At 41.0% G+C, this 14,189-nt stretch overlaps 1 protein-coding gene across 1 annotated transcript; it reads right to left on the bottom strand.

Moving 5' to 3' along the window:
• Nucleotides 1-9,686: 9,686 nt before the first annotated feature.
• On the bottom strand, nucleotides 9,687-13,706 carry tmem33 (transmembrane protein 33). Its single transcript, XM_047018870.1, has 9 exons — nucleotides 13,572-13,706; nucleotides 12,677-12,747; nucleotides 12,485-12,579; nucleotides 11,884-12,071; nucleotides 11,468-11,535; nucleotides 11,228-11,361; nucleotides 10,991-11,074; nucleotides 10,651-10,774; nucleotides 9,687-10,564 (listed from the first exon to the last, which is right to left on the bottom strand). Exons 2-9 carry the CDS (start codon nucleotides 12,722-12,724, stop codon nucleotides 10,529-10,531), a joined length of 777 nt encoding a protein of 258 aa, XP_046874826.1. The 5' UTR covers nucleotides 12,725-12,747; nucleotides 13,572-13,706; the 3' UTR covers nucleotides 9,687-10,528.
• Nucleotides 13,707-14,189: the final 483 nt, after the last annotated feature.

Below are 14,189 nucleotides of genomic sequence, written 5' to 3'. Positions count from 1 at the left end.
GAGAAAAACTTTGAGTAGGTGGAATATCCACAAGTCTGTGGGCAATGTAGAACAGAAGACAGATTAGAAATACCTTATTTTGATTAAAAGTTATGACCATTCTTGTGACTAGTGGAGACATGGGGGAAACCGGAATTATCCTGTCCCAAAAGCAGCTAAAAGCAGCTAAAAGCAGCTAGCGCTATGGCTAGATACTCCTCTCGATAAGTAAAAAACGTTCCGAGTTTCTTCCACAATCGACCGAATTGGCCAAACAAGGCATGTACATTTAGCTTAGAGTATACATAATCTACCTAGTTAATGTTGTTTTTCGAAGTTTTTTAGAAATCTGCTCAAATCGAAGCTAAACAGTGCTACTACCGTCATTGCTGCCTGTCACAAACGGCCAAGCCGGACACGTCATTCTTTCCTGAAAACACTCGCGTCACTCCCACAAACAAATTCTTCGTAAGTAAAAAGTTGAGACTTTTAATAGACAATATTGACAACACATATTAAGGAACTTGTCTTAACTCATAATATCGTCTCCGATTTCAATTCGAAGCTGTATATCTAACACTGTAGGCAATCTCCCATGGTCTCCGCTCTGGCTCCGCCTCAGAAAACAATGGCTGCCGTTGCAGACGATAGATTTATTTCCCCCTCCCACTAACCCCTTAACCAATGATATGTGCTTTGAGCTTAAGTTGTCATGAGTATCTGGCAGTTTTCAGAAATAAAATCGGTGATTGGATGGCAAAGTTATTAAGGCGGGTTCTATGGGTCTTTTTCGACCCATATTTGAATGGTCCGGCAGGAAAGGGTTTTAATCGAAAACACATGCTAGCTGCTTGGTCATTTCATCCAAAACTCACATTCTAACTCCTTGGTAATTTCATTCAAAACACACATGCTAACCCCTTTGGTCGTGTCATCCAAAACACAAATGCTAACCCCTTTGGTCATTTACCCCAAAACACACATACTAACCCCTTTGGTCATTTACCCCAAAACACACATGCCAACCCCTTTGGTCATTTCATCCAAAACCCATGCTAACCCCTTGGTCATTTCTTCCAAAGCACACATGCTAACCCCTTTGGTCATTTCATCCAAAAAACACATGCTAACCACTTTGGTCATTTACCCCAAAAAACACATGCTAACCCCTTGGTATTTTTATCCAAAACACACACACTAACCCCTTTGGTCATTTCATCCAAAACACACATGCTAACCCCTTTGGTCTTTACCCCAAAACACACATGTTAACCCCTTTGGTCAATTCATCCAAAACACAACTCCTTGGTCATTTCATCCAAAACACACATGCTAACCCCTTTGGTCATTTACCCCAAAACACAAATGCTAACCCCTTTTGTCGTTTCATCCAAAACACACATGCTAACCCCTTTGGTCATTTACCCCAAAACACAAATCTTAACCCCTTTTGTCGTTTCATCCAAAACACACATGCCAACCCTTTGGTCATTTACCTCAAAACACACATACTAACCCCTTTGGTCATTTATCCCAAAACACACATGCTAACCCCTTTGGTCATTTAATCGAAAACACATGCTAGCTGCTTGGTCATTTCATCCAAAACACACATTCTAACTCCTTGGTAATTTCATTCAAAACACACATGCTAACCCCTTTGGTAATTTTATCCAAAACACACATGCTAACCCCTTTGGTCGTTTCATCCAAAACACACATGCTAACCCCTTTGGTCATTTCCTCTAAAGCACACATGCTAACCCCTTTGGTCATTTCATCCAAAACACACATTCTAACTCCTTGGTAATTTCATTCAAAACACACATGCTAACCCTTTTGGTAATTTTATCCAAAACACACATGCTAACCCCTTTGGTCGTTTCATCCAAAACACACATATTAACCCCTTTGGTCATTTCCTCTAAAGCACACATGCTAACCCCTTTGGTCATTTCATCCAAAACACACATTCTAACTCCTTTGTCATTTCATTCAAAACACACATGCTAACCCCTTTGGTAATTTTATCCAAAACAAACATGCTAACCCCTTTGGTCGTTTCATCCAAAACACACATACTAACCCCTTTGGTCATTTCATCCAAAACACACATGCTAACCCCTTTGGTCATTTACCCCAAAACACACATGCTGACCCCTTTGGTCATTTAATCGAAAACACATGCTAGCTGCTTGGTCATTTCATCCAAAACACACATTCTAACTCCTTGGTCATTTCATTCAAAACACACATGCTAACCCCTTTTGTCATTTTATCCAAAACAAACATGCTAACCCCTTTGGTCGTTTCATCCAAAACACACATACTAACTCCTTTGGTCATTTCATCCAAAACACACATGCTAACCCCTTTGGTCATTTACCCCAAAACACACATGCTGACCCCTTTGGTCATTTAATCGAAAACTCATGCTAAATGCTTGGTCATTTCATCCAAAACACACATTCTAACTCCTTGGTCATTTCATTCAAAACACACATGCTAACCCCTTTGGTCATTTTATCCAAAACACACATGCTAACCTCTTTGGTCGTTTCATCCAAAACACACATATTAACCCCTTTGGTCATTTCATCCAAAGCACACATGCTAACCCCTTTGGTCATGTCATCCAAAACACACATGCTAACCCCTTTGGTCATTTCATCTAAAACACACATGCTGACCCCTTTGGTCATTTAATCGAAAACACATGCTAGCTGCTTGGTCATTTCATCCAAAACTCACATTCTAACTCCTTGGTAATTTTTTCAAAACACACATGCTAACCCCTTTGGTCGTGTCATCCAAAACACAAATGCTAACCCCTTTGGTCATTTCATCCAAAACCCATGCTAACCCCTTGGTCATTTCTTCCAAAGCACACATGCTAACCTCTTTGGTCATTTCATCCAAAAAACACATGCTAACCACTTTGGTCATTTACCCCAAAAAACACATGCTAACCCCTTGGTATTTTAATCCAAAACACACACACTAACCCCTTTGGTCATTTCATCCAAAACACACATGCTAACCCCTTTGGTCTTTACCCCAAAACACACATGTTAACCCCTTTGGTCATTTCATCCAAAACACAACTCCTTGGTCATTTCATCCAAAACACACATGCTAACCCCTTTGGTCATTTACCCCAAAACACAAATGCTAACCCCTTTTGTCGTTTCATCCAAAACACACATGCTAACCCCTTTGGTCATTTACCCCAAAACACAAATCTTAACCCCAAAACACACATGTTAACCCCTTTGGTCATTTCATCCAAAACACAACTCCTTGGTCATTTCATCCAAAACACACATGCTAACCCCTTTGGTCATTTACCTCAAAACACACATACTAACCCCTTTGGTCATTTATCCCAAAACACACATGCTAACCCCTTTGGTCATTTAATCGAAAACACATGCTAGCTGCTTGGTCATTTCATCCAAAACACACATTCTAACTCCTTGGTAATTTCATTCAAAACACACATGCTAACCCCTTTGGTAATTTTATCCAAAACACACATGCTAACCCCTTTGGTCGTTTCATCCAAAACACACATGCTAACCCCTTTGGTCATTTCCTCTAAAGCACACATGCTAACCCCTTTGGTCATTTCATCCAAAACACACATTCTAACTCCTTGGTAATTTCATTCAAAACACACATGCTAACCCTTTTGGTAATTTTATCCAAAACACACATGCTAACCCCTTTGGTCGTTTCATCCAAAACACACATATTAACCCCTTTGGTCATTTCCTCTAAAGCACACATGCTAACCCCTTTGGTCATTTCATCCAAAACACACATTCTAACTCCTTTGTCATTTCATTCAAAACACACATGCTAACCCCTTTGGTAATTTTATCCAAAACAAACATGCTAACCCCTTTGGTCGTTTCATCCAAAACACACATACTAACCCCTTTGGTCATTTCATCCAAAACACACATGCTAACCCCTTTGGTCATTTACCCCAAAACACACATGCTGACCCCTTTGGTCATTTAATCGAAAACACATGCTAGCTGCTTGGTCATTTCATCCAAAACACACATTCTAACTCCTTGGTCATTTCATTCAAAACACACATGCTAACCCCTTTTGTCATTTTATCCAAAACAAACATGCTAACCCCTTTGGTCGTTTCATCCAAAACACACATACTAACTCCTTTGGTCATTTCATCCAAAACACACATGCTAACCCCTTTGGTCATTTACCCCAAAACACACATGCTGACCCCTTTGGTCATTTAATCGAAAACTCATGCTAAATGCTTGGTCATTTCATCCAAAACACACATTCTAACTCCTTGGTCATTTCATTCAAAACACACATGCTAACCCCTTTGGTCATTTTATCCAAAACACACATGCTAACCTCTTTGGTCGTTTCATCCAAAACACACATATTAACCCCTTTGGTCATTTCATCCAAAGCACACATGCTAACCCCTTTGGTCATGTCATCCAAAACACACATGCTAACCCCTTTGGTCATTTCATCTAAAACACACATGCTGACCCCTTTGGTCATTTAATCGAAAACACATGCTAGCTGCTTGGTCATTTCATCCAAAACTCACATTCTAACTCCTTGGTAATTTTTTCAAAACACACATGCTAACCCCTTTGGTCGTGTCATCCAAAACACAAATGCTAACCCCTTTGGTCATTTCATCCAAAACCCATGCTAACCCCTTGGTCATTTCTTCCAAAGCACACATGCTAACCTCTTTGGTCATTTCATCCAAAAAACACATGCTAACCACTTTGGTCATTTACCCCAAAAAACACATGCTAACCCCTTGGTATTTTAATCCAAAACACACACACTAACCCCTTTGGTCATTTCATCCAAAACACACATGCTAACCCCTTTGGTCTTTACCCCAAAACACACATGTTAACCCCTTTGGTCATTTCATCCAAAACACAACTCCTTGGTCATTTCATCCAAAACACACATGCTAACCCCTTTGGTCATTTACCCCAAAACACAAATGCTAACCCCTTTTGTCGTTTCATCCAAAACACACATGCTAACCCCTTTGGTCATTTACCCCAAAACACAAATCTTAACCCCAAAACACACATGTTAACCCCTTTGGTCATTTCATCCAAAACACAACTCCTTGGTCATTTCATCCAAAACACACATGCTAACCCCTTTGGTCATTTACCCCAAAACACAAATGCTAACCCCTTTTGTCGTTTCATCCAAAACACACATGCTAACCCCTTTGGTAATTTACCCCAAAACACAAATCTTAACCCCTTTTGTCGTTTCATCCAAAACACACATGCCAACCCTTTGGTCATTTACCTCAAAACACACATACTAACCCCTTTGGTCATTTATCCCAAAACACACATGCTAACCCCTTTGGTCATTTAATCGAAAACACATGCTAGCTGCTTGGTCATTTCATCCAAAACACACATTCTAACTCCTTGGTAATTTCATTCAAAACACACATGCTAACCCCTTTGGTAATTTTATCCAAAACACACATGCTAACCCCTTTGGTCGTTTCATCCAAAACACACATGCTAACCCCTTTGGTCATTTCCTCTAAAGCACACATGCTAACCCCTTTGGTCATTTCATCCAAAACACACATTCTAACTCCTTGGTAATTTCATTCAAAACACACATGCTGACCCCTTTGGTAATTTTATCCAAAACACACATGCTAACCCCTTTGGTCGTTTCATCCAAAACACACATATTAACCCCTTTGGTCATTTCCTCTAAAGCACACATGCTAACCCCTTTGGTAATTTCATCCAAAACACACATTCTAACTCCTTGGTCATTTCATTCAAAACACACATGCTAACCCCTTTGGTAATTTTATCCAAAACAAACATGCTAACCCCTTTGGTCGTTTCATCCAAAACACACATACTAACCCCTTTGGTCATTTCATCCAAAACACACATGCTAACCCCTTTGGTCATTTACCCCAAAACACACATGCTGACCCCTTTGGTCATTTAATCGAAAACACATGCTAGCTGCTTGGTCATTTCATCCAAAACACACATTCTAACTCCTTGGTCATTTCATTCAAAACACACATGCTAACCCCTTTGGTCATTTTATCCAAAACACACATGCTAACCTCTTTGGTCGTTTCATCCAAAACACACATATTAACCCCTTTGGTCATTTCATCCAAAGCACACATGCTAACCCCTTTGGTCATTTCATCCAAAACACACATGCTAACCCCTTTGGTAATTTCATCTAAAACACACATGCTGACCCCTTTGGTCATTTAATCGAAAACACATGCTAGCTGCTTGGTCATTTCATCCAAAACTCACATTCTAACTCCTTGGTAATTTCATTCAAAACACACATGCTAACCCCTTTGGTCGTGTCATCCAAAACACAAATGCTAACCCCTTTGGTCATTTACCCCAAAACACACATACTAACCCCTTTGGTCATTTACCCCAAAACACACATGCCAACCCCTTTGGTCATTTCATCCAAAACACATGCTAACCCCTTGGTCATTTCTTCCAAAGCACACATGCTAACCCCTTTGGTCATTTCATCCAAAACACACATTCTAACTCCTTGGTAATTTCATTCAAAACACACATGCTAACCCCTTTGGTAATTTCATCCAAAACACACATATTAACCCCTTTGGTCATTTCCTCTAAAGCACACATGCTAACCCCTTTGGTCATTTCATCCAAAACACAACTCCTTGGTCATTTCATCCAAAACACACATGCTAACCCCTTTGGTCATTTCATCCAAAACACAACTCCTTGGTCATTTCATCCAAAACACACATGCTAACCCCTTTGGTCATTTACCCCAAAACACAAATGCTAACCCCTTTTGTCGTTTCATCCAAAACACACATGCTAACCCCTTTGGTCATTTACCCCAAAACACAAATGCTAACCCCTTTTGTTGTTTCATCCAAAACACACATGCTAACCCCTTTGGTCATTTACCCCAAAACACAAATCTTAACCCCTTTTGTCGTTTCATCCAAAACACACATGCCAACCCTTTGGTCATTTACCCCAAAACACACATGCTGACCCCTTTGGTCATTTAATCCAAAACACATGCTAACCCCTTGGTCATTTCATTCAAAACACACATGCTAACCCCTTTGGTCATTTCATCCAAAACACATATGCTAACCCTTTTGGTCATTTCATCTGCATCAGCCTTGTTGGAGAGCCAGGAAAGCTGGGCCTCTGTAAGACATCAGCCTTGTTGGTGGCACTCGTATCCAGTGAGCTACTGGGCCGCCCCATGTTATGTTATTCAATGCAGTGAAAAGGCAAGAGTCAATCCATCTTTTTCTACAATATTTTATTTCAGGTTATTGACCATTTTATTCCATTAACCCCTTTGGTCCTTTCATCCAAAACACACACTAAACCCCTTGGTCATTCAATCCAAAACACACATGTTAACCCCTTTGGTCATTTCATCCAAAACACACATGCATACCCCTTGGTCATTTACCCCAAAACACACATGCTAACCCATTTCGCATTTCATCCAAAACACACATGCATACCCCTTTGGTAATTTCATCCAAAACCCACATGTTAACCCCTTTGGTCATTTCATCCAAAAAACACATGCTAACCCCTTTAGTCATTTACCCCAAAACACACATGCTAACCCCCTCAGTCATTTTATCCAAAACACACACTAAACCCCTTTGGTAATTTAATCCAAAACACACATGCATACCCCTTGGTCATTTACCCCAAAACACAACTCCTTGGTCAATTCATCCTAAACCCACATGTTAACCCCTTTGGTAATTTAATCCAAAACACGCATGCATACCCCTTGGTCATTTACCCCAAAACACACATGCTAACCCATTTCGCATTTCATCCAAAACACACATGCATACCCCTTTGGTCATTTCATCCAAAACCCACATGCATACCCCTTTGGTCATTTCATCCAAAACACATGCTAACCCCTTTGGTCATTTCATCTGCATCAGCCTTGTTGGAGAGCCAGGAAAGCTGGGCCTCTGTAAGACATCAGCCTTGTTGGTGGCACTCGTATCCAGTGAGCTACTGGGCCCCATGTTATGTTATTCAATGCAGTGAAAAGGCAAGAGTCAATGCATCTTTTTCTACAATATTTTATTTCAGGTAATTGATCATTTTATTCCATTAATACGGTGGCCCTGAAGTGCAAATGACACCCCCTAATATGAGTACATCCCCCAAATGAAAATACTCCCCCCCAATACGAGTCAACTCCCCCCAAATCGGATGACTTGTTCACCTCCCCCCAATACAAAAACGCGCTCCCCCCCCAATACGAGTCAACTCCCCCCAAATCGGATGACTTGTTCACCTCCCCCCAATACAAAAACGCGCTCCCCCAAATGGAAAACGACATTACATTAACTCAAAAACACATTACATTAACTGAACGGAAAGGGTAGGTACTACACTTTAGCGCTGATTGGATGCAGTAGGCTAACTGACAAGAAATAAGAAATTGATTGACAGAAGTACAAAATGCAATAGCCTGACAGAGTTACATGAACCAGAACATTTATTTGGGTATTGAAGCATGTAACATAGGCTATGTATGCAAAAGCATAAATTGCAGTGTTAAACGTAAACATCGATCGCCAAACAACTAGTCCAAGAAACTCTGTCATTATCATGAACTTAATCGTTTTGATTGGAAGGAAAGAGGAAACATTAATGTTTACAATTCAGAGTCATTACACTACTCTTTATTTTAATCAGGGTCATTCCTATGAAATAATCTTAGATCTGCTGTTAACGTTTCACAATATGTAGCCTATGCGCACGCTAAGAACGCAGTTGAAGGAAGCAGGACTTTTCAGAAGAAAAAACTAATAGTCCACTACAGAAGAATGAAATGCCACAATGACAGAGTAACGTGGACCAGGATAGTTGTTTGGCTATCGATTTTTACATTTAACTCGAAATACTTTTGCCTAAGTAGCCTACTATTTGCAACATTCTTCTATAGCCAAACACATGTTCTGGTGCACGTAACTCTGCCAGGCTATTGCATTTTGTACTTCTGTCGATCAATTTCTTATTTCTTGTTAGTTAGCCTACTGCATCCAATCAGCGCTAAAGTGTAGTACCTACCCTTTCCGTTCAGAGTTAATGTAATGTGTTTTTGAGTTAATGTAATGTCGTTTTCCATTTGGGGGAGCGCGTTTTTGTATTGGGGGGAGGTGAACAAGTCATCCGATTTGGGGGGAGTTGACTCGTATTGGGGGGGAGTGTTTTGATTTGGGGGATGTACTCATATTAGGGGGTGTGGTTTGCACTTCAGGGCCACCGTACATTAACCCCTTTGGTCGTTTCATCCAAAACACACACTAAACCCCTTGGTCATTCAATCCAAAACACACATGTTAACCCCTTTAGTCATTTACCCCAAAACACACATGCTAACCCCTCAGTCATTTTATCCAAAACACACACTAAACCCCTTTGGTCATTTCATCCAAAACCCACATGCATACCCCTTTGGTCATTTCATCCACATCAGCCTTGTTGGAGAGCCAGGAAAGCTGGGCCTCTGTAAGACATCAGCCTTGTTGGTGGCACTCATATCCAGTGAGCTACTGGGCCGCCCCATGTTATGTTATTCAATGCAGTGAAAAGGCAAGAGTCAATGCATCTTTTTCTACAATATTTTATTTCAGGTAATTGATCATTTTATTCCATATCTACACAAACATGGTTTTCCTACAGGTAAATAATAAATACATCTACATGGCATAACAGAGCATGCGATGAACCACATCTACACTAGCCACAACTCAGTCACACTGAATGGAAATTTGATGTCATTTGATCAGGAAACATGTTTAGGATACACCTATGGTCTTGCATTTAAACTTTTAGGTGTATTCTTTCCAATGTCTGTGTGACATGCATTGTACATGGAGCGCTTGAGTGGTGAAGCTGATTGATTCAAACCAATTCTATTATCTTGACTTGGATCAACTATGACAGATATTCAATTTCAGTGCCTAATTTTGACCCTGTTCCTTTCTCTACATCGCTTTTAAATAGTATTAATATTTATATATCACATTTAGATTCCAAGTAAACTATGTTAAGACAAAATAACTCATGGAGGCCAATGCGTTTCACATACAAAAAAAGTAGAAAATGGAATTGGTGGATATAGAAATTACACACACACACAAACCATCCTTCATTCATGTCACTTTGAAAAACAGAAAATGATTATAAAAAACAATGACTGCAACTGGTATCATCACCTACCTAATCTCAGAAGGTTAATATTATCATTTTGTGAGGGGACAAGTATTTGCCATGAATAAATAAATGATACACGACCGAACAAAAACATTATTACCATCAGGGGATCCTGAAAGTCAGCAGGTGCACTTTCCAACGAGCAGGGGGGTGTGGCTGGAGGAGACAGCAGTTCCATAAAGCCTCATATCGATGTGATCAAGGTTCAGACCATCGCAGGCAGGACTTCTACATTACTGTATGTACAGAGCTGCAGGGACGAACCGGACCTGAAACATTCAAAGGTTTTTGTTGTTGTTTTTTGGTGGTCCCTCCAGTTGGCCTCTGCCCCGGGTGGTGAGAACCCAACTCACACCTCCGTAGGGGCGAGCCGGCTGATGAAGGCGATGCTGTTGAGGCACATTCTCCTGAAGAAGGCAGGGCAGACGGGCTTCATGATGAGGTGTTCTATAAGAATCCGCAGCTCGGTGAACAAGGTGCTGGGAGGAGGAGAACAAGCAGCCGGACACAGGAAGAGGGATTAACGGAAGGACAAAAGAACAAACAGGATTGAAATCTAAAAATGTTCTCCAAAACTTGACATGAGGTATAGTAGTCCTTTAGAGCCATCACGGATGAGATCATGACTGTTTCTAAAGATTTCAAGTGTGGTGTCTTGACCTAGCAACACTGCAGATACGTAGGGCTAGTCTTACCGACAGTAGGGGTTTCTTCTGGAGGTGTAACGGAGGGTGAGGAACCGGTAGTAGATGAAGGGTTGCAGCAAGCTGCCTTGGCCACTGTCAACAAAACACACACGTGACTAGGAAGTACTCTCAGCGTACCTGCTTACTCTGGACTGAAGTCAGTTTACAGAGAAACATTTACATTTTTTCATGTAAAAAATCATGTCAATATGAAAAGTCATGTCAATATGAACAAAAATCAATTACCTCAGGAGCATGAATACAGTGGCTGGCATTAGGAATATCTCGTTGCAGGCAGTGAACTTGAGGATGTTCTGCTGGTTCGCTGTGAGCTTGTCTAGGAAGTTTCTCACAAAGGCAAGGCTGTTAGGGCCCATCGCCTACACGGACGTTAGAAAGAAGGAATGAATTGGGATTCAAGAAACTGGGAGCCTATTAATATCAATCACTTAGCTGTGTTTGGACTGTGTGATCGTGCATCCTTACATCTAGAACCTTCTTTGTATACGTGGTTGCATGGAGCAGGGAGAAGAGGAAGACGGGGAATATGCTCACTGAAGACGGCAGTTAAGAAACAAAACTGAAATATCTTGGAATTCACTTTGACACAATGAAAATTCTGCACTGAACGATTTACCACATGTTTACATGATCAACATGTAAACCTGTTTGCACCACAGTCTGAAACACTCCCCAAACCCATTGTGGTGGATCATGGAGAGCCTCATGTCTTTACAAACAAACAAGGTTGTATGAATAATTCCAGCGGTATATTTATAAAGAAAACTAAATAAACGGCCACATCCTCCATCAGTAAAAAAAAAAAAAAAAAAACCTACAACAAAAACATCCACATTTCAGAACCTACTCTCCCAAATAATTCCTATTTCATCTCTGGATACTGGTGATGGGGTAGGAGTTGACCAGGATGAGGGAGTACAGCAGGTAGTGACAGCTGTCCTCCTGGAGGGCCTGGGCCAGGAAGGCTCTGCTGAGCTGGAAGTGAGGGAGCCTCTGGTGCAGCCGCAGGGCGCTGGTCAGGGCGTTGGCCAGCAGGGCACGCTGGTAGAAGTTAGCTGCTGCCTGAGGCCTGGAGATCAGGAAGGAAGAAGCACACATCAGCCAGGCCCACGAGACACAGGCCGACAACATCTGCTGCACTTTGTATGTGCAATTTTGGTACGTCGCTTTGGATAAAAGCATCCGGTAAAATAGATGAAATGTAAATAGTCTCACAGTGTAGTCTTTGGTATTACATTTTGAAGTGCTTTGAAATGTGTACCAAGTGTTTTGCAAGTTGTGTGCACTTGCAAATGCATGTCTGTTATCAGATGGTTAATAGTAGAAATTGATTGTTTTGTTATTTGTTTTGCTTGTTAATTGGTGTCCCTTGCTTACAGACTAAGTCTAATCAAGTGTAATTTCCATAACCTCTTCATCAGCGGATAATGATGTGCGTGATACTAACAATAATTACACTCAGGCAGTGTTCGAGTTACTTACCCTAGAAGTGGCAGGATGAACATGATTGAACAGTACACTGTGAAGACCCGGGACAGCCACATCGCTGTCTCCAACTTGTTCGCCAACATATATTGCTTTAAAAAAAAAAAAAGAAACCGGTGTCAACAGAGTTTATAATTGTTATTTACGATAATGGCTGTCGGCATTGATTTGAGACACATTAATACTCACTACTGGTCCTAGTTGAGGAGGGGGGGTCGTTTGCTCCGTGTCAGCCATCTTGACGGTAAACTCCGGTTGCCCTACATGAAAAAGGAACCGTGGTTTATAGAATAACCTTGTTAGTCCTACCTTAGTAACTTCATTGAATGACTAATTGAACGAACTTTGCTCCAGTGGCTAGCATGCTCATCGTATCAGACGAAGCAAGGCAGCATTTCTTTAAGCAACACGTCGCTTTACTGAATGTGTATTTAATTATAAAAAAGGTAGCTGCAACTATTTCATGATGACACGTATTTTAAGCTTTTGAAAGATGTATAACTACCTAACTAGATAGCTAGCAAGTTATGAAGTAGCTACTAGCTCATTAAACCGGTGTAAACACATACCTCTCAAACTGTATGGCACATGCACTGTTTCAAGCAATTAATAATATATAAGACTGTATCATAGATATCCATGTCGTGTACAACTAAACGTATTTATTTCAGAAAATAGCCTGAGTGCGTTAGTAGCGAGCTAGCTTCTAAACAGAAGCTAACGTTAGCTACCACATGACAGTGCAAGCTAGCTAGCTTGGACGGCTAGTATGAGAAATCCAGGAAGTGTAAATGCTTATGGAGGTTTGATCTTCGCCTTATTTATTATTTGGGAGGCAACGCATTTGAAAAGAGCAGCACATTAAATAACTTAAATGTAGAATTATGTGTTAAATGGCAGGATAAATTACTGGCTATAAAGCTAGCGAGTGTAATGTCTTGCTCGATAGCTACAAATGCTATCAAGCTAACGACGCAGGCAAAGCTGTATGGAATGTTCTGACAGTTAGCTAGTAAGTCTAAGACAGCAAGCAAACTGTAGTTGAATTACTTAATGTGTTTGCAGAAATGTACTGCTTATTTACCTGGAACTTGTCGACGTTAAAATTAGTTGTCACTTCACTGGTGATAGATTCCGTTTCTTACACTGTTGCTTATTTCTTGTGTTAGCTACTGTCTTGCTCAACTACACGCGTCGGTAGCTACTGCTAGTGACGAAATGATCAGCTGACCCTCTTTTGCACCAAGGAGAAATCGTTATCGCGATGTTTGTAGCCAAGCAGCAAAAAAAGCTACTTTGATTGGATGTAAAAGTGAAGGAGCAACGCGTAGATGTTTGTTCAGGGTGATGCAAACATGATGACAAAGAAAGACTAAAAAGGATATCTAACTGACTTAATCAACTCGCTGCATTAGTACGACCACAGGGAATGAAAATCCATTGGGAGAGGTGGTTGTGGCCCTATGACGTTCAGCCTGTATCCAGATGTGTGTGTGTGTGTGAGTGAGAGAGAGAGAGAGAGAGAGAGAGGGGGGGGGGGGAGGGAGAGAGAGAGAGAGAGAGAGAGAGAGAGAGAGAGAGAGAGAGAGAGAGAGAGAGAGAAAGAGAGAGAGCAGAACAACAGCAGAAGACTTGGGGGATGGGAGGATTGGGGGATCTTGGGGGATCTCTCTTGCTTGCTTTTTCTCCAGGTGCTTTTTCT

Source organism: Hypomesus transpacificus, chromosome 1, assembly GCF_021917145.1.
Source record: "Hypomesus transpacificus isolate Combined female chromosome 1, fHypTra1, whole genome shotgun sequence".
Lineage (NCBI taxonomy): Eukaryota > Metazoa > Chordata > Actinopteri > Osmeriformes > Osmeridae > Hypomesus > Hypomesus transpacificus.
The sequence above is the reverse complement of the archived record's forward strand: the minus strand, read 5'-3'. Positions and strand labels throughout refer to the sequence as shown.